The 24,848-nt window shown below is 42.5% G+C and overlaps 1 protein-coding gene across 7 annotated transcripts in view; it reads left to right on the forward strand.

The window, feature by feature from the left end:
- DLC1 (DLC1 Rho GTPase activating protein) overlaps window positions 1–24,848 on the forward strand; it is a 522,282-nt gene that overhangs the window by 460,901 nt on the left and 36,533 nt on the right. Inside the window, exon 1 of one of the 7 annotated variants that reach the window (XM_024986240.2) lies at window positions 13,972–14,483. The exons of 5 other annotated variants lie outside the window; for them this stretch is intronic. In XM_024986240.2, the coding sequence (XP_024842008.1) occupies window positions 14,270–14,483 (214 nt within the window). In that variant the 5' untranslated portion in view covers window positions 13,972–14,269. Of the gene's footprint in view, window positions 1–13,971; window positions 14,484–24,848 lie in introns of those variants that run through there. One more of the 7 variants, XM_024986241.2, reaches the window with a different exon arrangement.

Consider the following 24,848-nt stretch of genomic DNA (forward strand, 5'->3'; position numbering starts at 1 on the left):
CAGTGGTTGACATGATACCACTTCTTTAAAATGTGTTGAGATTTGCATTATGGCTTAGTATATGGTCAGTGGTTTTGTTTTGTCTGGTTTGCTTGGTCTTAATATTGCAATGTTGAGAATGTATATATTCTTTTTTTTAATTGATGGGTACAGATATCTATACATGGTCATTAAAACTTGCCTATTTTACTTTTCTTTCTGCCTACTCAACCTATCCAGAATTGAGAGAAGTATGTTGAAATCTTTCAACAATATGATATTTGTCCATTTCTCCCTCAAATTCTACCAATATTTGCTTTGTAAATTTTGAGGTTATTTTATTAGAGGTACATAGCTTCAGAATTACTTTATTTTCCTCATTAAATGAGCTTTTTAGTGCCGTATAGTAACTTTTCATCATTTATAGTCCTTTTTGAATCGAAGCCTTTTATTTGTATTTATGTAGCTACCCTAATTTTTTTTAATTTGTATTTGGTTTGTAAATTATTTTCTATTCTTTTACTTTCAGCCTTTCCATATTCCAATCTTTTTAATGTAGGTCAAATAATATATATGCTGCTGCTGCTGCTGCTAGGTCACTTCAGTCGTGTCCGACTCTGTGCGACCCCAGAGAAGGCAGCCCACCAGGCTCCCCCGTCCCTGGGATTCTCCAGGCAAGAACACTGGAATGGGTTGCCATTTCCTTCTCCAAATAATATATATAGCTGTATTTTTATTTTTAAGAGACCAATATAATCTATAAATTTCAACTTTTACGTGACAACTTGAGACCATTTATACTTATTACTACTGATAAATACTAATATGGTTTTTCCTGTGGTCATGTATGGATGTGAGAGTTGGACTGTGAAGAAGGCTGAGCGCCGAACAATTGATGCTTTGGAACTGTGGTGTTGGAGAAGACTCTTGAGAGTCCCTTGGACTGCAAGGAGATCCAACCAGTCCATTCTGAAGGAGATCAGCCCTGGGATTTCTTTGGAAGGAATGATGCTAAAGCTGAAACTCCAGTACTTTGGCCACCTCATGCGAAGAGTTGACTTATTGGAAAAGACTCTGATGATGGGAGGGATTGGGGGCAAGAGGAGAAGGGGACGACAGAGGATGAGATGGCTGGATGGCATCACTGACTCGATGGACGTGAGTCTGAGTGAACTCCGGGAGTTGGTGATGGATAGGGAGGCCTGGCGTGCTGTGATTCATGGGGTCTCAAAGAATCGGACACGACTGAGCGACTGATCTGATCTGATCTGATCTGATCTGATTGAAAATGAAATTTAATTATAGAAATATAAATTTCATTTATATTTAAGAGTACTACGCAAAAGAGCATTGTTACATGCCGAACATAATAGATAATGGCTCAGATGTAGCAGGTTTTAGTGCATAAAAGCAAGACAGCCAGCGCACATATTGTCATCTTTTTATTAGTTTGGTAGTTGTTTTAAAACTGTTTGTATCACTGTGAGGAAAGGCATGGGTCCAAAATATTCTATCAGTAATACTTTGCCATGGTGATTTTATATTCTTTTATAACAATCACAATAGGTTTCTTAGAAAGAAGAATAAATTCTGAAGAGAGACTAAGTGTATGAAAAGTGGAAAATAACTCTTAGTCAAAAGTGTGAAAGAAATCACACAAATAAAGGCATTCCGTTTCAAAACCCAGGTGGGAAGATTAAAATCGAAATATGATCGGCAAATTAGAACAATGACACAGGAAAAAAGGAAGAGATCATTTTGAAGAAGATCATTTTGGCAAAGAGCCTTGAAATTCTACAAAACCACACTGCATGGTCTGAATTTCACGAGCATGTGTAGGGACCACATCACATACCTCATGAGGCCTCAGTGATGGTCAAGAAGGTTGTTCAGCTTTCCCTGGGGATTTTCAAGAAATGTGGCTCTGTACATGAGAAACTGCCTGTCACGGGAAAAGAGTTCGGCCAAGCAGGTGCAATCCTGGGATTTGCAGCAGCACACTCAGGGGACACCATGTTCTGTTTTGAATTGGTGTGAGGCATGGTGGCCAAAAGAGTGGATCCTTCTTCCTTTCCACTCTTTTTTTAAATTAGTAGATTTTTTGAAAGTTGGATATGTTAGAGCTCTAAACAAGGAAAGGAATGTGAGTGTAAATTCAGCTTTACACTGTAAGTCAGGACAAACTAGAATCTATAGACGGCTGAAAGGAACTGAGAGAACCGCTGGTCCCATCCCCTCAATTTACATTCTAGAAAAGGTGAGACCCAAAAACCTGTTCCGAGCTCACAAGTATCACTGCAGAGAGACCCAGGATCAAGTTTTGCTTCTTCTGCTCTTAACAGTGTTAAATCAAGCAAGCTGCTAAGTATAATCTCTCTGAGTTAAATATCTTATTTGTGATAGTAATGTTCACCTCCAAATTATATTATGTCTTCAGCCTAAAGCTAAATGATCCAGTATCCTTGTCATATAAGTTATACCTATTTTTATTTATCTATAGTAAAATATAGAGGCTTCCCAGGTGGCTTAGTGGTAAAGAAAACATCTGCCAATGCAGGAGATGCAAGTTTGATCCCTTGATTGGGAACATCCCCTAGAGAAGGAAATGGCAACCCACTCCAGTATTCTTGCCTGCAGAATCCCATCAACAGAGGAGCCTGGTGGGCTACAGTCCATAGCGTAACAAAGAGTTGGACACAACTGAGCACTGAGCACAGCACAATAAAGCATAATACGAACATATCATATATATCTAATATATATAATTTTTAAGATAAACTAAGGAACAAGCGATAATATTATGTAAGCAACTCAAGGTCACTGATAGAGTCTGTGACCAGGGCAGGAACGTGAGTTGCATCAGCATTCTTTCTTCTACACATGCATGGACTGAAGGACCCTCACACATTCATTTTTCTAATTCAGACCTGGAGAACTCAGTTGTGACATTCAGTGGGCTTTTCTAATTTTTTTGCCCTTTATTGTATGTTTGTTTTGTCAACCCATGAAAAAGATTACAATAATCAATACAGAAATAGCTGTGAGTCCAGCAGTAGAATATTTGTATAGGAGAGAGTCAACCTACTCTGGTCTCTCCTGATAAATCTTCAAAGGTCAGTCTTTCACAATTCATGACTCCTATAACCAGGGCTATTTTTAAAATGTCTAATGTGTTGTCATTTAGTTCCCCCCAAGCAGCTTAATTCAACTGAATTCATAAGAGATAATTGACTGAGTTAGCTATGCATGAAAAGCCAAGCTTAACGACTGACTGCAGCTTCATTCTCCTTCTGGCCATTAAAGTAAGTTAATGATCTGGAGCTGTGTAGGGGTTTCCAGAAATAATACTATAATGGCCAACATGCTGTAGTTAGCAGCTGAGAAAAAGAGCTGTTTATTAATTTTCAGGCAGTCACCCTAACCCATGCCATAGTATTTTTATTTTAAGACGCAGTCTACTATGAAGAAAAGCAACGCATTACAACTCAAGTGAACACAAAACATCTTGTTTGTAAAAACAAACTCGTGAATGATTTCATGCAGATTTTCATAACTATGGAAACTCAATGCCCCTAAGTCTCCAATTTATACACTAAACCTGCGAGCCTTTTGCAGTAAGTCTTTATGGAGGCCTTACTCTATATGTAGCATCTATATGTGATGCTAGAGTAAACAGAAAAATCAAATAAGATACCTAGAATATTTCTTTGAGTAAATAAGGAAACTTATAACTAAAGCAAAAGTCCCACCTGTTAAATGACCTTGCTTTGCAAATTGATTTTGTGTCTTAGCATTTCTGGCTTCAAACCACATTGGGAAAACTTCTTAAGTAAATTCCTAGTTAATCATTAAGAAAAACAAATAAGATCTTTGAATGTTGTTTGTTAATTTTTTAAAATATCATAATCAAGCTTAAAAGGCAGATAACAAACTACTAAAAATATTTTTATAGGGACAAATGACAAATGGTTAATATCTTTAAGAAAAGACAAAATGCTTCATCAAAAAAAAAAAAAAAAAGAACAAAACTGTGGGATTAAATAGGCAAGTTTTAAAATTATCACTGGTTAATAAATATGAAAACACTCAACCAGTATAACAAAAGGACTGGACACAAAAAGACAGATACTGTATGATTTCAGTTATATGAGCTACATGGAATAGTCAAATTCCCAGAGACAGCAAGTAGAACAGCGGTTCCCAGAGGCTGGGGAAGGAAGAATGGGGAATTAGCTGGGGAGGATGACAGACCTCCGGCAATGCATGGTAGTGACTGCTAGAAAAATGGTGTGAATGTACTCAGTGCCTTTGAACTGTACACTTCAAAGTGGTTAAAATAAATTTTATGGTACATATATTTTACTATAGTAAATTAATCCAGTTTAATATTCAAACAAGTGTAGACTTAATAATGAGATAATATATTTTTGCTTATTAAATTAGTAATGGAAATTATTACGATGCTTAACATTGTAGAGAAATGGGTACATTCAATCACTGGTGAAAATGTAAAATAAGTACAGACTTTCTGGATGACGATTTAGAAATATATATCAAATGTCCTAATGTCTTTCTACCTCTTAATTCGAAGTAAGTGAATTTTCCTGAAGGAAATAATCATTCTTGGTCTTTAAAAATTTTTATTCAAGAATGTCCATGAAAGGAAAAACGGTGAAAAATTTGAAATTCAATATTGATTGACGATTTGTTGTCTATCCATAAGAAGAAATACGAAGCAACTTTCAAAAGCTATATTCTTCAGTTATATGAAGTGAAAGAAAATATTACAAACAATATACACTATGATTCCAATGTTGTACAGTAAAGGATCTGTCCTTAGAAAAACAGACTGGGAAGAGAGACATAAAAATGTCAATCATCTCCAGTTGTCTCTGGTAGTGCAATTATGAGAAGGTTTTTATTTTCTTCTTTATACTTTTTCATATTTTCCAAATTTCTAAACAATGAATATTTTATAGTCACAAAAGTTAAATAAGAAAGCAAAAGATTAAATATTATTAATTTGTATAAAAATAACATTGTCCATCCTCAGTTTTCAATAAGTTATTTGCTACAAGCTCAAAAAAAAAAAAAAAATCCTGTTCAATTGAGAATAATGTCAGAATAGACAAAGAATCAAAAGCATGCCATTAAAATTGTCTAATTCAGTGGGAAATTAGACCATTTTCTTCTGTGGATTCAAAAAGGATCCCAGTTTTTACTTTTCTCTGGCCTGATGTTTGTGTTGTCAAAGGCCACTTGAAAGGATCAGAGCCATCCTTGGTAAAGCACAGATGGAAGGTGGGGGTGGCAGAGGCACTGATGAGGTGTCCTGGGGTCACTTCTCTGCCATTTGGGGCTGTGAGGCCTTGGGCTGATTAACTATCTCAGCTATTAAATGAAATAGCCTTTCAAAGGAGATTCTACTGTGAATATTATAATTCTCTCAGGAAAGCATGCTTTACCAAATCAAGATTGAGAATTCAGTGTGTCCAGCACACCAGTGAACTGTGGCAGACTCTATTTGCTTCTACTGTCTACCGAAGAGCTTTCTCTTCCAAGCCTTCTCTTTATATTCTGTTTTTTGTTTGTTTGTTTTTGTCATTTACTGAAGTTTTTAAAAATTGAGATATGAAAGTGAAAGTCGCTGAGTTGTGTCCAACTCTTTGCAACCCCGTGGACTATACAGTCCATGGAATTCTCCAGGCCAAAATACTGGAGTGGGTAGCCTTTCCCTTCTCCAGGGGATCTTCCCAACACAGGGATCAAACCCAGGTCTCCTACATTGCAGGCAGATTCTTTACCAGCTGAGCCACAAGGGAAGCCCCAAATTGAGATATAATTGACATATAACATTATATCAGTTTTGGGAGTATAACATAATGATTCAATATAAGTATATATTGCAAAATGATCACTGTGATAAATCTAGAATAAGTCTAATTAACATCAGTCACCACAAATATTATAAGAAGAGATGGCAAGAATACACAGAACTATACAAAAAAGGTCTTCATGACCCAGATAACCACAATAGTGTGATCACTCACCTAGAGCCAGACATACTGGAATGCGAAGTCAAGTGGGCCTTAGGAAGCATCACAATGAACTAAGCTAGTGGATGTGATGAAATTCCAGTTGAGCTATTTCAAATCCTAAGAGATGATGCTGTGAAAGTGCTGCACTCAATAGGCCAGCAAATTTGGAAAACTCAGCAGTGGCCGCAGGACTGGAAAAGGTCAGTGTTCATTCCAATTCCAGGGAAAGGCAATGCCAAAGAATGCTCAAACTACTGCACAACTGCACTCATCTCACATATTAGCAAAGTAATTCTCAAAATTCTCCAAGCCAGGCTTCAATAATACATGAACCGTGAACTTCCAGATGTTCAAGCTGGATTCAGAAAAGGCAGAGGAACCAGATATTAAATTGCCAACATCTGTTGGATGATTAAAAAAGCAAGAGAGTTCCAGGAAAACATCTACTTCTGCTTTATTGACTATGCCAAAGCCTTTGACTGTATGGATCACAACAAACTGGAAAATTCTTCAAGAGGTGGGAATACCAGACCACCTGACCTGCCTCCTGAGAAATCTGTATTCAGGTCAAGAAGCAACAGTTAGAACTGGACATGGAACAACAGACTGGTTCCAAATTGGGAAAGAAATTTGCCAAGTCTGAATATTGTCACCCTGCTTATTTAACTTAGATGCAGAGTACATCATGCGAAATGCCAGGCTGGATGAAGCACAAGCTGGAATCAACATTGCCAGGAGAAATATCAATAACCTCAGATACACAGATGACACCACACTTATGGCAAAAAGCAAAAAAGAACTAAAGAGCCTCTTGATGAAAGTGAAAGAGGAGAGTGAAAAAGTTGGCTTAAAACTCGACATTCAGAAAACTAAGATCATGGCATCCGGTACCATCACTTCATGGCAAGTAGATGGGGAAACAATGGAAACAGTAACAGACTTTATTTTTTTGGGCTCCACAATCACTGCAGATGGTGACTGCAGCCATGAAATTAAAAGATGCTTGCTCCTTGGAAGAAAACCTATGACCAACCTAGACAAAATATTAAAAAGCAGAGACATTACTTTACCAACAAAGGTCCGTCTAGTCAAAGCTATGGTCTTACCAGTAGTCATGTATGGATGTGAGATGGGACTATAAAGAAAGCTGAGCACCAAAGAATTGGTGCTTTTGAACTGTGGTGTTGGAGAAGACTCTTGAGAGTCCGCTGGACTATAGGGAGTCCAACCAGTCCATCCTAAAGGAGATCAGTCCTGGGTGTTCATTGGAAGGACTGAAGCCGAAGCTGAAACTCCAATACTTTGGCCAGCTGATGCGAAGAACTGACTCATTTGAAAAGACCCTGGTTCTGGGAAGGATTGAAAGTGGGAGGAGAAGGGGATGACAGAGGATGAGATGGTTGGATGGCATCACTGACTCCATGGACATGAGTTTAAGTCAGCTTATGGAGTTGGTGATGGACAGGGAAGCCTGGCGTGCTACAGTCCATGAGGTCTTAAAGAGTCAGACACGACTGAGCGACTGAACTGAAGTGAACTGAACCACAAATTGTTGCAAATTGTTTTTTCTTATGGTGAGAGCTTTTAAGATCTACTCTTAACAACTTTCAAATATGCATGCGTGCTAAGTCACTTCAGTCATGTCCGACTCTGTAGATCCTATGGACTGTAGCCACCAGACTCCTCTGTCCATGGGATTCTCCAGGCTCTATTCTAATGATTAATATTATATATCATTGATATTGCCGGAGGGCATCCTTCTTTCATTTTTTTTCCACTAAAAAAGAGAATAGAACTCAGGTATCTACAGACACTCAGGTGATGCTGGTGAGGAAAGCAAGTCACAGTGGTATGGCAAGAAGTGAGGAACCCAGAAGCCCTCCAGGCGAGAATACTGGTTGCCATTTCCTCTCCCAGGGCATCTTTCTGACCCAGGGATTGGACCCAAGTTTCTTGCCTCTCCTGCATTAGCAGGCGTGTTCTTTACCACTGGTGCCACCTGGGAAGCCCTTCAAATATGCAGTAAGATGTTATTAACTATAATCACCATTCTGTACATAACATCCCAGAACCTATTTATTCCTGTTGAATTTTATCTCATCAGCACAGTGTCTTTTCTAGGATTTTATAAATATTTGTTGAATAATAAAAGTTCTGTGCTAGGCTGGATCATATTTGAGGCTTAAGTGATTATGCAGAAAATAGATTTTTACCACCTTTATGCAGGAACAAGGGACTTCCTCCTCTGAACTAAAACTGACTGACAGATTGTTAACCTTCCCCATATTTTAAACTTCATGTGTTCAAAAGATGTAGTCAAAAAATGGTCTAAGAGAGCTATCGTGTGCATGCATGCATGCATGCTAAGTCACTTCAGTCATGTCCGACTCTATGACACTATGGACTGTAGCCTGCCAGACTCCGCTATTGTAGGTAGAATTACAAGCAGGCTAATTCATTTCCCCTCCTAAACCTTGCTTTTTCTCTTCTTTCACCATCCTATACCCGCTGGCATCTGGGTTTCAAATATTTTGGAAAAGGTTGAATACCAGGGTAGACGGTGGGAAAAGAATCCAGATTTGGGCCATGGAAGCTTCACCATGAATGAATGTTTTAAGGACAACCATTAAACTTCAAATTTAATTATTTCTCTGAATTGTATACTGTTTACAAACTATTTCACTACTTTCTACTATTTATCACATTTCCTTTGAACAGTAAAAATAAAAAACTTATTTCCCACACACATTTCACAATGGTCCATTGAACACAAATTATATTACAACATTCTCCAAGTGCAGAAATCTTTTAGTTCCTGTGGGAGAGAAATAAATTTTTAAAGAGAGTGCTTGGCTTGTATCACTAGAGCAGAGGTTTACGCTAGCTGCCCCAGAGCTAAATGAAGCCCAAAGTTGAAACAGGGATGGGTTTCAATGTTTGTTTTTTTTTAAATTAGTTGCCAGCATCTAAAAATTGGCACATGTGGTATAAAAATTTAGAAATCTAGGGGCTCTTGAAAACAAAATCTTTAAACCCAGGACAATGGGTTGCTGTGTTAACACAAGCCAAGAACCAAGTGAGCCTGAGTGGCGCTGCCCTCTTGGAGGGGCCCTGGGTTCCTCAACTTCTAGCCATCCCTCTATGACTTGCTTTCCTCATCGGCATTATCTGCATGACTGCCTGTAGGTACCTGAGTTCTATTCTTTTCTTTAATGGGGAAAAAAAAAAAAAGCAAGAAGGATGCCCTGGGGCAATATCAATGATACATAATATTAATCATCAGAAAAGAGCCTGAAGAATCTCATGGAAAGAGGAACCTGCTGCTTCTAAGTCGCTTCGCTTCAGTCGTGTCCGACTCTGTGTGACCCCATAGACAGCAGCCCACCAGGCTTCCCCGTCCCTGGGATTCTCCAGGCAAGAACACTGGAGTGGGTTGCCATTTCCTTCTCCAATGCATGAAAGTGAAAAGTGAAAGTGAAGTTGCTCAGTCATGTCCGACTCCTAGCAACCCCATGGACTGCAGCCCACCAGGCCCCTCCGTCCGTGGGATTTTCTAGGCAAGAGTACTGGAGTGGGGTGCCATCACCTTCTCCCAGAGGAACCTGGTGGGTCGCAAAACGGACACAACTGAAGCGAGTTACCACACACGGGAATCAAAGGGTAGCCCAATTAAGTCACCCAGCCTTCTGTTTGGCAGTTTAGAAGTTCGCCGTGTGATTTGTTTGCCTTGGTAATACAGCCCTTGAATGTGAAAACATCCATGTAGATGACAGGGCCTGGCTATCCTTGTGAATAACTTCACTGAAATTGATGCTCCAACTGAGAGGAGTGTGGCAGGAAGTGAAGAGCAGCATCACAGGTCCTTATGTCCAATATTTTCTTTGTTGTTGGTTTTAACCTACCATTGAGAACAGCAGCAGCTACAGTAGCAACAAAACCTGGGGTAATTTGTGATGTTTTTTAAAATATTTATTTATTTGGCTGCATCTTTCTTAGTTGTGACACGTAGGATCTATCTCCTGACCAGGAGCCTCTGCGTTGGGAGCACAGAGTGTTAGCCATTGGACCACCAGTGAAGTCCCTGTGAGGGCTTTTTATTCTCATTTATCAAAGGAGTATCAGAGGACCGTATATACTGTGGGCAGGGAAATGGGCTCCCTTATTCCGTGCCTCTTGGAGTCCAGTGTTTCAATATTCAAATCTCATGCCATGCATTGGCTGACAAACCCTGGCTAATGGCGTCTTCCAGTGATAGACAAATGAAACCGTGGGTGATGAGTTGATGGTTAGATGGAGAGGCAGGATGCTGCTCTTTCCTGGGGACCTTCTTTCATCCGGAAAGGACCACTGTGTGTTTAACTCTTAATGACATCCCCACTTCTTCCTTGCCCCAGTTTGTACAGGTTCCTCAGATTCACAAAGATTGAAATCAAAATCTTGTTGTTTTCATCTTCTGCTGCTGCTAAGTCGCTTTAGTCGTGTCCGACTCTGTGCGACCCCATAGACGGCAGCCCACCAGTCTCCCTCGTCCCTGGGGTTCTCCAGGCAAGAACACTGGAGTGGGTTGCCATTTCCTTCTCCAATGCAGGAAAGTGAAAAGTGAAAGTGAAGTTGCTCAATCATGTCTGACTCTTAGTGACCCCATGGACTGCAGCCCACCAGGCTCCTCCGTCCATGGGATTTTCCAGGCAAGAGTACTGGAGTGGGGTGCCATTGCCTTCTCCTCATCTTCTCCTAGATGGTTATTTAAATACTAATTGCCTGGCTTAGTTTGATGTGCCCATTTACTAATATATAATAATAATGTCTAGCCTTATCAAGTACTTACTATGTGCTAAGCTGTAATGTGCATGAGCTTATCAATCTTCATGAAAAACCTCATGAGATATGCACTATTTCAAACCTCTTTTTTCAAAGATGAAGCTAAAGTTTAGGGGGCTAAATAATATATTCATCACACAGTTGGTAAGTGACCTATTTCCAAAGTCCTGTTTCAACCACATTCTACAAGTGTAGCAGTTTTCTGAATGTAGCATATCCATTTCTAATGGGAGTAAGAAGAAGAAGTGAAGTCTCTCAGTCATGTCCGAGTCTTTGCGACCCCATGGACTGTAGCCTACCAGGCTCCTCCATCCATGGGATTTTCCAGGCAAGAGTACTGGAGTGGGTTGCCATTGCCTTCTCCACGAAATGGGAGTAAGAATTTAAAAAATAAAATTTGGGATTTGGCCCAGGTCACAGGCTATGTTAGGAAACCAAAGAATGGAAGAAGACAATGAGATTCAGGGGAGGCTATATGAAAACCAATGCATCACCAAGGAAATGTGTCTGGAGTTACTATTATTTTTAGATGGTGAGCAATCCATGTCACACAAACCTCCAAAGAGATGGAATGAAAAAAGAGAAAACAACATAAATAGTCAAGGAGAAAGAGGCTTCCCTGGAGGCTCAGTGGTAAAGAATCTGTCTGCCAATGCAGGAAACAGGGGTTCGATCCCTGATCTGGGAGGATCCCACATGCCGCAGAGCAACCAGGCCCATGCACCACAACTACTGAAGCCCACGTGCTCTAAAGCCCGTGCTCTGTAACAAGAGAGGCCACCGCAACGAGAAGCCTGCACACCACAGCTGAGAGTAGCCCTTGCTCGTTGCAACTAGAGGACAGCCTGCACAGCAACAAAGACGCAGCACAGCCACAAATGAATAATTAAATGGGCCACATCAAAAGATATTTTTAAAAAATCAAGGAAAAAGGAATGAGACTTGAGACAAAAATATTAACATTAGTAGGTTTTATTCTGGAAAGATGAATAGCTTAGTGGCAGATGGTACATCAGACTTGCACAGATGCCTGGAAACCTAATTCAAGAAAAATAGAACTTCAACCAACTAATAAGCATTAAGAACTTATTCTGAGAATTGATATGTTTTGGAGGAGAGGCTTAGAGTATCTATATTTTTAAGGTTTGGATTGTTTCTAAACAAGAGAATTTACTGTATAAGGGAAGTTTAGGGAAATATTCCTCTTTTTCAAGTTTTGAAGAAGTACGCACTGAGCAAAGATTTCAAAATGCAAATCTGATCATGGGATGCCTTCTTTCTTTATAGTGGTTTACATTGTTTTTTGCTGTTAAGGATTTTTAAAAATTGTCAACACAGTAGTGTAGGGAATTGAAAGTTCTTGCCTTTATTTTTCCAGTTTCCCCTGAATCGAATTCCCCCTTGCTGGCGGCTGTTTTGAGCGTTCTTCCAGCTCCTGGACTTCAGAGGGACATTCCCTTTTCTTTCTTCTTGAGCCAGGTCGGGTCCCCACTTTTCAGGCCCTTGCAGGACCTCTTTCTCATAAGCCCTTTGCTTTGTTAGCAGACTAAACTCTGAGCAGGCAAAGGGCCTGCCCTTGCTTATCTTGGGGTCCCCAGCAGCTCTAAGTAGGTAAAAGCCCTGGAAATAACCGTTAAATAGAGGAGCCCCATGCACTCCCAGGATGCCACTCCTCAGAGCCCAATTCCAGTTTGGGTAAATTAGGAAATCAGTGGTGAAATGAGTGTTTTTATTTTGTTTTTGAAGCAATGGGGTGAAAAAGTTGTGTATGTCAACTAAGACCCAGCTATGAAATCAACACATTTTAAACTAATCAAGAGATTAGTTTAAATTCTCCCATTTGTATTTAACCCTATTTGAAAACAGACTCTGCTTCAAGCTTCCCTGTCCCCTCCCCTACTTTATATATCTCTATCTAAGACATTATATATATTTCACTGACTTATTTTTTTTATTGTGCATCTTCCCCACTAGGAAGTATACTCCAGAAGGGAAGGGATGTGTATCTTTTTTGCTCACTGCTGAATCTCCAGAGCCTAGAACAGTGTTTGGCTCATGGTAAATAAATGCTCTGGATGTATTTAATGAATAGGTTTAGACTGGTGTTTTCTTTACCCAGAGGAAATAGGCAGAAAGCACTGACTAGCCTCAAAGGAAATTTTCATGCAATCTCTATCAGAGTTTTTTTTCTTTTTAATTTTACAGAGATTATAGTCAATTGTAATCTTTTTAAATGAAGCTTCCTTTTATATCAGGGGTCTTCAAATTGCAGTGCACCAGAATCACCCAAGGGCTTGTAAAAAAAAAAAAATGCAGATTCTCAACATCAGAGATTCTAATTCTGCAGTCTGGAGTCTGCTCTACCAGTTCCAGGAGCTGCACTGGGTTGTGGCCCAAGGGCTTTGGTTAGGAAACCTTTAGCTCTGGCTGCACACAGCAGACTGGACACGTGGAGTTACAGCTGTCCCTCTCTACTACAGCGTCAGTTACATTCCTCTGTACCCCTGCGCACCTTAGCAATGAATGATGAATGTCCAAGGGACAGGTTGTCTTCTTCCCATTTTACATGTAATGAAACACTGATTCACCCCTCCCTCCCCACCTCGCCTTGGTTCCCAGGAATTTATGCGGTTCCAGTCATGATGAAAGGCAGGATAACAAGTGAAAAAAAAAAAGAAAAAAGTGTGCAAACCTACCAAGAAAAAGATGAGGGAAAGTGTTCCCAGAGTGGAGCCCAGACCTCCCCAGCAAGTAAATGCCCCCAGGGTCCAGCCTTTGCCTTTGCCCCCAAGACCACTAATGAGAGACTTGTAGGCGCTTCCTTCAGCGGATTTGCCGGCCAGGGGAAAGACATTCCAGCCCGGGGCGGAGGAGGAACGGGGCGGGGCTTGACGGGGGGCAGCGCCAGGGGAGGCCTCGGGCGGTGGCGGGCTAGCTGGGCGGCGCGGGATGAGGGGAGGGGCGGGGCCTGGTAGTGAGGGGGCGGGGCCGGGAGAGTAGGGCGGGGCCTGAGGCCGGCGGGAGACGCTGCTGGAAACCCCGGCGGCGGGGAGGAGGAGACGCGCAGGGTCTAGTTCCTCCCCTCTGGGGTGGGCGCTGCAGGAGGGCGCGGCCTGCCGGCTAGGCGGGAGGCAGAGCGCTCCTGCGGCTAGTACGAGGGCGCAGGGCTCCGGTCCCGGCCATGGCCGAACTTCCCTGCGGCAGGAGCCAGCAGCGCTCCCGGGCTTCTGGCTCAGCTCTCTGAGCGCTCCCCCTTTTCGATCTCGGGCAAACCCCGCGTTCTTTCTGGGGTGGCGAGCAAGGATGCTCTGAGGATCGCTCGGAGGGGCGCGCGCGTCTCGGGTGCCGTCGTGGGTCCCGGTGCCGGAGCCGAGCTGCGTGGGGCTGCCTCGATTTCCCCACCGCGCGCCCGCCGTCCCCTGCCGCACTTGATGTGCAGAGAGAAGCCGGACACCATGATCCTAACACGTAAGCTAGACTTGTGCCTTGCCGTCCGGCCGGCCTCGAGAGCCAGCTGCGGAGGGAACCCGCCGCGGAGGAAATGTCACCCTGCCTTGTCAAGTCGGTGCCTGACGTTCTGTGCTTTGGCAGCGCTTTCCGAGGAGGCTCGGAACCGAGTCGCCCGTGTTTCTTGGAGTGCAGGAGGTGGAGTGTGGGGAAAACCAGGGTCGTCGTCCGGGAGGGAGGTCTTAATCTCGGGTAATGCCGCGGGCTGACGCGCCCCGTGGGCTCTGGGAAGGGCTGCGGGCTGGTGAGGGTGGGGGGTGGGCGACCGTAAATGATGAAGTGAAACCCACAATAACTTCCCGCGCAGGCTGGGGGTGCAGGCCGGGCTGGGGGGCACAGGGCCGGGCCGGGGTCGCAAGACGCGTAGTCCCTCTGCCCAGCCTCACTGGCGGTCTTTCTATTCTTATTCTAAATCCGAGGCGGTGGCCTCTGGCTCCGAGGGGGCGCGGAGCGACCTTCTTTCTACTCTCTTCCCTTTGAGGACCTTTGCAGGGCTCGGCGCTTGCTGTCCTTCACGCTACAAGTCCAAAATCAGCGTTGACTCCTTTGAGAATCTTATTATTTAGGGGTATTTAGAATGCGGTGACCCTTGGAAAAAAATGTTCAACTGCTTAAAAGTGAGCCTACCAAAAAACTTTTAATTTCCAACCGTTTTTGTTCAAATATTTTAAACACTGGAAAATAACTCAGGCTTAGCCAGGAAAGTCTTGCTTTGGTGGCTGCCTGCCCCTGGAGAGTACTGCAGCTGTTTTAGCCAGCCCCAAGGCTTGCATGTGGGGCGCTTGCTGGAAGACTGTGCCTTCACGTGCTGGGGCGTTGGACTGGGTTTCCTAAAATGCCCCACGGGGATGCCCACGCCCTTGGCTCCGGAGGAGGCGCCCGCGCGCCGCGAATCCCGGGGCCGCCAAAAGGAAGGAAGCACAACGGGCGATCTGGCTTTTTCCGTATATCGAGGTGACGGCCTTTTGGACCTCTGCCCCTCCGTGTCCTTGTCCCCACCGCCAGCCTCGCGGACCGAGCCTTTGATCCTTAGGCAGGAGTTACACCTCTGGCCGCGGCAAGTCGACGCCGCCACGTGTAACTTAACAGTCTCCGCGTGCCTTTCCAGCGCGCGGACCCTGGGTGAGGCCGGCAGGGTGGGAATAGTGGTCTGCAGCCTTCTAGCTGAGTGAATCTGAGAAGTGACACCTCGCCGTACCTCCTTCAGCTGCACCAGGGGCGTCATAACTGTGTTTACCGCGCTGGGAGGTGCTGAGGATCAAACGACAAGGGCTGAGCACAGTCTCTGTGATGTTCAGTACCCAGTGTGTGCTAATTAGAGAAGGAGGGAACCCCTGCATGTAGAGTGGAGAAGAAAATATTGCCCAAGCTTGCTTTGCCCCAGTCATTTTACACTCAACTTGGCTAGCAAATGGGTACATTCTTAGGATTCAGAAGCTGCCTTAGTGATGGCCGGTGAGGCGGAGGAATGCAGTCCAGGCACAGCCTCCGTTACCGGAAGATTCGTGAGGGCGGGGTATATGACGCATTTGGATGGGGAAAAAAAAAATCATAGCTCTGAAGAAGGCAGAATACCGAGTCTCAGATTACTTTTTTGTTTTTTTCAAAACTCTATTTGCTGAAGATTTGAAGGAAAATAATAGCCCAGCAGAACTCTGGATGTAAATCTATCAGCAGCTCCAAGAGGTTGACTAATTCAGCATCCATCTGGCCTGCAGGCTGGTCCTCCGCAGAGATAATTTGCGGAGCATAAGTGAGAAATTAATGGAGGGACCTAGTGCCATCTTGGCTTGCAGACTGCAGCAGATGGTCAGAGGGGTGCCCTGTAAGTCAACAGTCCCCCTAATAGAACTGAGTCCTGGGAAATGAGTGTCAAATAGTTAGCAGATGTGCATTCAGACGTTATTTCGAGACGTTTTCTGAGAAAATGTTGGCGATTGTGTGTATTAACTTTTATTGTGGCATGCCAGATTTACAGCGTGGCCCAAACCTGAGTGCATATTTTTTTCATTAGCACTACTGTTCAGCGTTTAAAATGAAGCACAGCGGACTGACTTTCTCTCCCAGCTGGTTTTAAAACTTTGCTTTTGACAAAAACAGATTTTATTTTAATTCATGCCGAGTGACACCTTACACCAAACTGGCTGGAAGCCCAAGACAGAGAATTGACTTGGTTTCCCTCCTCCACAGAATCAGACTAAGTAGCTTCCAACTTCATCTTTCCCTCCAGTGAATGAGAAGTGTCATATCAATGACTTACTTGTGTCTTAACTTACTGATTGTGGACCTTAGGAGAAACACCACCTCTAACTCCTTAAAGACCAAAAAGCTTAAACAGTTACTATGGCTAATTGAAGGCAGTGTTCCAAGTTTTAATACACTGGACTAATCAAAGGATTTTCCTATAGTTCTGGAGCAAAGGTGAGAGATCGGATGCCCCTTTCAAGCCTTTTTATTTTTGTTTATTATTGTTCTGTCTTGTAGTTCAAAAACCGAAGATGGAGCGAAGTTTCTGGGTGTTTTTACATTAAAGGGGAATGCTTGGTTGCTTCTGGAAAATATAGCAGATTAATAGAAAAGCATGTTATGATTAAACAGTTTATCACTGTGAAGTGAAAAATCTGGATAGTAGTTAAACTCTTTCTTGTAAAACTAGTGTGGGGCTTTAAGAGGGTATGGGAGGCCCCGGTGAGATGCCTTCTAATCAGAGGCTTGGTGGGATTCCAAGAGGTGGTTTCAAATACAAAAATAAGTACTTGGGTTTCCCTTGGTGTCCCCATGGAGATTTTAAGCCATGATGCAACGTTCAAATGAAAGTGGTATTTTTATGGCTTCAGTGGGTAAATATGCAATTTGAAAATATTCAGGGGAGGGTGGTTTGGTTCAGATGAATGGGGCATCCAGAGTACAGTGGGTGAAGTGAATTGTACTCTTTTGAAGAGAGCCTTGTGCTGGACAGGATGGTCCAGTATTGTAAACACGCTTTTCTCATGCTTAGCTCCCCTTCCTAGCAACAGGAAGACGGAAATGAGGCCATGCAAAAAAAAAAAAAGACTCTGAAGGTTCTAGACAATACTTGACCCACCCTAGCATTCACTGTGCACAACCAGAGGACTTGCAAAAGTAAAAATAACTTCAGATGTTTCCCCTTCCTCCCTGGACATTGCCAAAGTGCTAAAGACCAAATTCTCTGTGCTTTAGAACATTACAGCGCAAGCAGGCTCGTGGTACAGCTGGCAGAAAGTCTCATCATTGCCAAGCCTATTCTTGAAATTATAAAGCTGGCTTGGGAAGACGAGTGGTTTTCATTTGTAAAGTTGACTTAGTCTAATGCTTACAATGATACGAGTTGGAATCCAGTGGAGGAGAGAGAATTTAATTTCTAAATGGAGTCATTTCTCTGAATGTTCATTTTAGCAAGATTTACCTCTAATATACTTTGGCATTGTGGGGCTGCAGTACAAGGAGTAATCTTCATAGCATGCAGGACATCAAAAATTGTCCTCGCTGTGGTGGGGGTGGGGGGGTGGTGGAAACTGATGCTCAGCCATAAGGTATAAAGGTCCAGCATTGTGTCCTAAAAAGCACAGTGCCAAGTGCCTCTTTTCCATGGCTGTGAAGTTAGGAGGAGAATGCTTTTCTGGAGTGGATTTTCACAGTTGTCTGTGTATCTGATTGTGTGGCCATTGTGTAGAGAGGAATTCCAGAACTTGAGGGTAATTCTTACTCTTTTTAAGGAGGACAGTGCTGTAGGGTTAAAATACGTTTTTATAGGAATAGATGGCTGGAGGGAGTATGATCAGTGGTGTTTTCTTTCCACCTCAAGTTAGTCAGAAATCTAATTAATGTGAAAGGGGTAAGATTCCCAGCTGAGAAAGCCTCTTCCTGCCTGTTTGCGTTTTTCCTTGTGGGATCCTGTGTTATTGTTAAGGATTATCATCATCAATGATAAGTAAGTATAGTTCCGCTGGAACTTCTTTAATTGGGTCTCAACAGTTTTTTTTCACTAGCTATTTCCTCCTTGCCATCGTAATTAACAGTGGGTAGGAATAAAGTATTGTGGTTTTAGCCTATACATATGTATATGTACATGTATATGTATATATAAAAATTTCATAGTTTCTAATAAGCAACAGTCAGCTTTCTCTAGTGTGGATACTTCTTTTTAATTTTTATAAAAAATACATAGACTTTTTTTTAATATATAGACTTTTAACAGAATAGTAGTGACATTATGTATGCGTGCTCAGTCACCGCAGTCATGTCCAACTCTTGGCGACCCTATGAACTGTAGCCCACCAGGCTCCTCTGTCCTCTGGGATTCTCCAGGCAAGAATACTGGAGTGGGTTACCATGCCCTCGTCGAGGGGATCTTCTTGACCCAAGGATTGAACCCATGTCTCCTGCGTTGCAGGCGGACTCTTAACCCACTGAGCCACATTATAGAAGTTAAAATGTATTCTTAAGTTTGCTTTCATTGTCACATGTAATCTTCATGCAACCTCACAAAGTAGATCTAGTTATTTCCATTCCTAAGATGAGGAATCTGAGCCCTGGGAGAGAGTTAAATACCTTTCCTGAGATCACTGTATATGACCAAGCTAGGATTTCAACCAGGTGTCTGTGACTGTAGATCCCGATTGTGGACATACATTTGGCAGGAGTTGATTCGGTTGAGGAAACAATATTTGGTGGCCAAACAGAGCCTTGCAGTTACTCCACAGTTTCTTTGTGCTGGTAGGTAGAGACCTGTAACGTTAGGGTCCCAGGTTGACAAATGAGTGGTTTCTCTGTCCCCTCTCAGGGGCCTCGTGAATGGAGAACTCAAGCCTCTGTCTTTAATATGTGAAGAAGGAGTTTTGGATACCATTTTCTAGTTTCTGTTGACTATACTGAACAGTGCTTACTTCTGTGAAAGCACTCCAAAATAATGTTTCCAAGGGAAAGTTTTCTCCCAGAGGTCATTGGAAACATTTTGAATGGCATTTTGAAAAGGCCTACCTATTAGGAAATAATGTTCTTCGGCACCAAAAGGTAAAAACAGTATTCCTTTGCTGAAGTCAAGCCAACACACACGGTGGGAATCAAGTCTCTCAGTCCTTCATTCTTGTTTTTTATGCTGCTACTGGAGTGAGTTTCACAGTGGAAAGTATGCTCCTTTTCCATCCACACGTTCTACCTCGACCGGGTGGCCTCCTCATGTCTTCCCCTTTCTGCCCCCAGGAGGAAAATCAAAAGCTAGCTGAAGGCTGAGGTCAGTGCGTAGAGTCCTCAGATGCCTTTGACGCCTCCCATCCACATTTTGTTCTCTCCCCTGCCCCACCTCTGAGTGTCCTGTGGAGAGGGCTAGAGGCTGCTTCCTGCAGCTCGACAGAAAGGCGCCTTCCTCCTCCTTGCAAGAGTCTCCAGAGGATGTCTGAGGGACAAAAGTTTTCCACACCCTGAGTTCATAGCATTTCCCAGGTTGCAGCACTTAGGAGGCCGGAGAGGAAGGGACCTGAGAGGTGAAATGGCCTGTGGCCCATGCACTCCCGCCCTGCCTTGCCTTTTGTCTCACTCAGATAACCGAGGAGATAGAGGATGCCGAAATTCTGCAGTCATTTTCACCATCAAGGACATCTCTTTACAACTCTGTTTTTCAAACTGTGTGACACCAAAAAGGGATCTTGTATGATGCTTATGCATTTGTAAAAGTCTTTCCAGGGGAAATTCCAGATCTATGCAAAGGCAGCCTGGAAAAACATTGCCTCTTCCCTACTGAGGGGCAGCTGAGTTGCCTGGAAGTTCAAGGACTAGTCCAAGGTCATATGTGAGTTGAATGGAACTGGAGACCTCTTCCTGTCCTCGTGTGTAAATAAAACAGGGAAGCAACAAAATGAGGATTTTAATGTGTTTGTAGGAAAAGCGTATATTATAAAACCATTAATGTCCTAAACTAAACAAAAATACTTGGGTCAAATTTTGACCAGTGGATTGTGTGTGTTTGTGGGGGCGGGGGCTGAATGTCATAAGCAGTTTTGATGAAAATAATTCTTTTGCTCACCTAGGAGACAATAATACTTCTATTTCTTACATCTTCTACTCAAGAGTCAGAAAGTCTAATTGAACCCAGGCATGTCTTGGAGGTTCTGCAGGTTTGGTTCCAGACCACAGAATAAAGCAAGTCATACAGATTTTTTGCTTTCCTTGCACGTATAAAAGTTACATTTACCTTATACTGTCATCTATTAAGTGATTTTTTAAAAGGCTGTTGAAAAGTGGCCCAATAATAGACTTGCTTGACAGAGTTGCCACAAACCTTCCATTTGTAACAACTGCAGTATCCGTGAGGTACAGTAAAGGCAAGGTCTGTCTGTAGTGTTTCCTGTTTGAGGTTAGACATAGGAGTGGCTAAAGTCTGCTTGTATTAGCCAGTATCTGGCATGTTGTTAATTTCATTGGTCTTTGATAAGGCAACTTGATGTTTCGTTCAATTCTAGATTTCCTTTTTTTCTCTGTCAGGATGGACTGCAATATGAGTGAATATTTCTGTACCATCCCTCACTATTCCCTTTATTTCTAACTTGAAGTTTTGTAGCACTACAGTTTGCACAGTATTTTATCTTTCCTGAGCTGTGACGCTGTAGAACTTAGGGCAAAAGCCACGGACTGGGGAGAGGTGCTTAGTGTTATAGAATAGGCTTTGCAGACATATGTGAAAGACTTGCTGACATGTCAGTCTTGAATGGTGGAGATAGGGAAGTAGGTGCTATTTTAGGTTTGTAACCAGGTATTTTTGCCTTGAAAAAGTAAGTTTAAAAGGAAGCAAAGTATATAATTTTAAACCATCTTCTTCATTTAGCAAAAAAAAAAAAAAATGAGACTCAGAAAAACAAGGACCCTTAAAGTTGGTTTAAGATGGCTTCCTCTCTTGAAATCATTTTCCTAATCTATCCAGTTATCATCTAAGAAACTACTTCAAATCTTTTTTCTTAGCAACAGGTGGTTTGAAAGGCATAAATATTTGGTGCAGAATACTGGAAGAGAGAGAGAGTGTGTGTGTGTAGATGGAGGTGGGTTTTGTTCCACCTCAGATTGCAGTGAAGTAGAAAGATGTGATGATGCAATATCCATTTCCTTAACAGTTTATTTTCATTTAAGTTTGATTTTTGTGTGTGTGCTGGGTAGTAAGTGCCAGTTTCTGATTCACTGGGAGATGATTTCTGTTCCTGGAAACAGTTGGATCAGCTCAAGCCTGGAGTGATAGCACCCAGTCCTGCCTGAGCTTAAATGGATCCAGAGCTGTTTGCCTTTGCACGGAAAGGGCATATATTTTTTGATGTGAGCTATGTGCTTTTTTCCTGGTTTGTGTGTTAAAAATAGTGTTTTGCAAACACTTGAACTCAGTGATCCCCAAAGGAAACTTGAATTGATTTAATTTCTACAATGCTGGAGTGTGGACTCCTGTGCAGACTATCAGGTGTGGGCTTGCCTTATGTGTCCCTTCTTTAAAGCAGAGCCATTTATTAAGTTGTCATCACATCATTAGGGAAAATGGGTCCTGCCCCCCTCCCTTTATATTATTTCTAGGAATGTTCTTTACTAGAAAGCAATGTATCTGCCTCTGAATCTCAAGTAGGAGGAAAAAAAAAAAACTTAAAAGAGAACTCCCTCAAAACTCCCAGTTCTTACTTGTATTGAAAACAGTCTAGTGATTTCAAAGTGAGGGTAATCTTTGTGGGCAAGACTGCCACGTGCAGAAAGTTCTCTAACCAGGAGTGAGGGCTGGTCGGGTGAGGGGGGGTGGGGGTGCCCTCTGGGACCGTAAGCAAATTATTGTTGGCTAAACTTTGGACCAGCTTCCTCATTTGTAAAGAGGAAAAAATGGACAAGTTCCAAGAGTCTTCCCAGCCCCCAGTTCACTGATTGAGTTGATGTCAAGATGGTGCTGTTAACTGAAACACAAATGTACAAGATCAATAAGCAAAGTAAAACTTTGGGTTTTTTTTTTTTAAACTCAAGAGTTTTCTATGCATTGGAGTGTTTTCTTCCTGTAAAGACTAATTTTAGTTTGAGGGCTGGAGACATGGATATGCAAAAATGCCTTTGAGTTCTTGTAATATGATCATAGGCTTCAGGGAACAAATCTAGAAACTCATCTATTAAGAAGCAAATTAGAGGGAATTGCCTGGTGATCCAGTAGTTAGGATGCCATTCTTTCAGTGCAGGGGTGCATATGTTCGATCCCTGGTCAGGAAGTAGGAGCCTGCAAGTCACAAGGCATGGCTCCCCCCCCCCCCCGCCCCCCAAAAAAGGAAACAAATTAGATATTTTAGCAATAAGCCAGTCAATTTTGTACATTTGATCAGTTTTTTGAGACATACAGAATGTCTCCATGTAATTGATGATAAATCTGGAAAATTAACAGATGGAACCTAGTCTGAGGGTATGGGCATAAAGGAATTCTTAGAATCAGAAACTTAAGGAATCTGCACAGCCTGTGGCAATCTCAGATTTTACAGATGAGGAAACCAGTCCAGAAGGATTGTGTTCTTAAGGCTACTTAGCTAAGCAATGGATTCTTTCCTGGACCTGTTTCCCTGACCTGTTACAGGTCATACTTTGCCCCCTTTCTGTGGCGGATTATTAGTAGGAACTTGGGACACTCAGATGCAAAGCTCTTCTGTATCTGAGGAAATCATGTTGGTTGCTCATTGGGTAACCAGGCTAAGGAGATGCTTGTATCTGCTCTTAGGCATAACCTACTTTTCACTGCATACCTCCCCTTCCTCTGTTGTGTGTTACAGTAAATCGAGTCTGCTTACCGTACCTTCACACACACCTGTGCTTTGCCAGCTCTCCACTTAGCTTATTCTCTTTTATTCCCAGTCTCCTGTCCTGCAATCCAGCCTTCTATAAAAGATCATAATCCCTACTTATAAATAAAAGCTGAGCATTGAAATGAATGCCCAGTAGCCCCCTCCCTCCCTCCCCCGCCTTCCTCTGAATTCATAGCCTCCTCTGTACTATACAGAGATTAGTTTACTTTTCTTCCTTCCTTCCTTCGTTTTTCTTTCTTTCTTTTCCTCTTTCCTTCTCTTTAAGAAAAAGCTGTGTGAGAACAGTGTATTTCAAACAGGTTGGTTTTTTTTTTTTTTTTTGGAGGTAACAAATAACTTTTTTTTTTTTTTTTTCCATTAAAAAAATGTAAGACTGCATTACTTATTGTAAGTGTTATTTGGGGAAACTTGTTTCAGTTTTATATATGCTTATATACACACATGTTTGTGTACATGAATGCGTGCATAGGTACACATATGCATGTGTGTGGGGGGCCAATGTAAAATATATTTCTCACGGTGGCTCCTGATCTGAAAAAATTAAGACCACTTTACTAGAAGAAAATCACATTGCAGTTTATTTATTTATATGGTATTTATTGAGTAACTAGTATGTATCCCACACTGTTGGTGGTGCTTGGGATATATCAAAGAGTAAAACAGGCAAAGAAACTGGCCTTCGGCGAGTTTACAGAGGGCAGAGACAACATAAACATAATAAATGTTTTGGGAGAAGAAAAGATGAAGCAGAAGAGGGAGCATGGGGTGGGTGAGAAGAAGCCTGTGAGGGTGGGTCAGTTAGCCCGGGGGCCTTGGGGTAACAGGCTGGAGGAAGGCTCGAGGGCACGGCGGCCGCCGTCAGAAGTCTGGCTCTCATCCATGAAACGAGGACTCTTGGGGGCTGCCTGGACAGAGTCCCTTGGGACTAAAATACATGGATCTCAGAAGAGCCCTTCAGAAGCCAGCTCATTCATAAGAGAATCAGCTGAGTATCCTCAATGGTGAATTACCTTTCCCTTTGGCTTCCTGCTTCAGGGCAGCGACCTGTGTCTTTGATTGTCCCTGAACACAGCAGGCAGCACAGACCCTGGATGTGCAATAAATAAATATTGAGCTGAACAGGGAAGTGAAGGGTGATTCGCTGCACGTAAATGTGTGGCTGTGCTAGAATATATCTAAAGGTGGATTTGGGTCAGCTACTGGAAGGCCAGATGGCCCAGGAACTGAATTATATTGACTGGTCTTGCAGAAGCTTCCTCTCTGGTCTCTTTGAGAAGAGGCACAGCAGATGTTTAGAATTTTTTTTTTTAGGCACCTGAGGGTAGGAATGTTGCTAGTGGCTAGTCATAATCTTTGCTGTGATTAGATAACAGAAGAGTTTAATAACTATTAGCATATACATTGGCCTATCTGACTTAGCCCAACTAGAAATTCACTTTACATAGGTAATTCCCAGTAGCCAGTCTTTTGGCAGCATGTGTGTGCGTGTGCTAAACATTTATTTTTGTTAATTGCAAAGAGATAGGGGTTTAAGTCGTAGTTCTCAGTCAAATGTCAATGGATTCTTAGCCTTCAAACAAATGTAAATGTGCTTCCAATGTGGAAATAGTAGTCTCTCGGGATAAATGAATGAATTAAGAAGCTTCTAGTAGGTATACTCACTGTCCAGGGAAGGAGAGGGAGA

The sequence above is a fragment of the Bos taurus genome, chromosome 27 (genome assembly GCF_002263795.3).
Source record: "Bos taurus isolate L1 Dominette 01449 registration number 42190680 breed Hereford chromosome 27, ARS-UCD2.0, whole genome shotgun sequence".
In the NCBI taxonomy this organism is placed as follows: Eukaryota; Metazoa; Chordata; class Mammalia; order Artiodactyla; family Bovidae; genus Bos; species Bos taurus.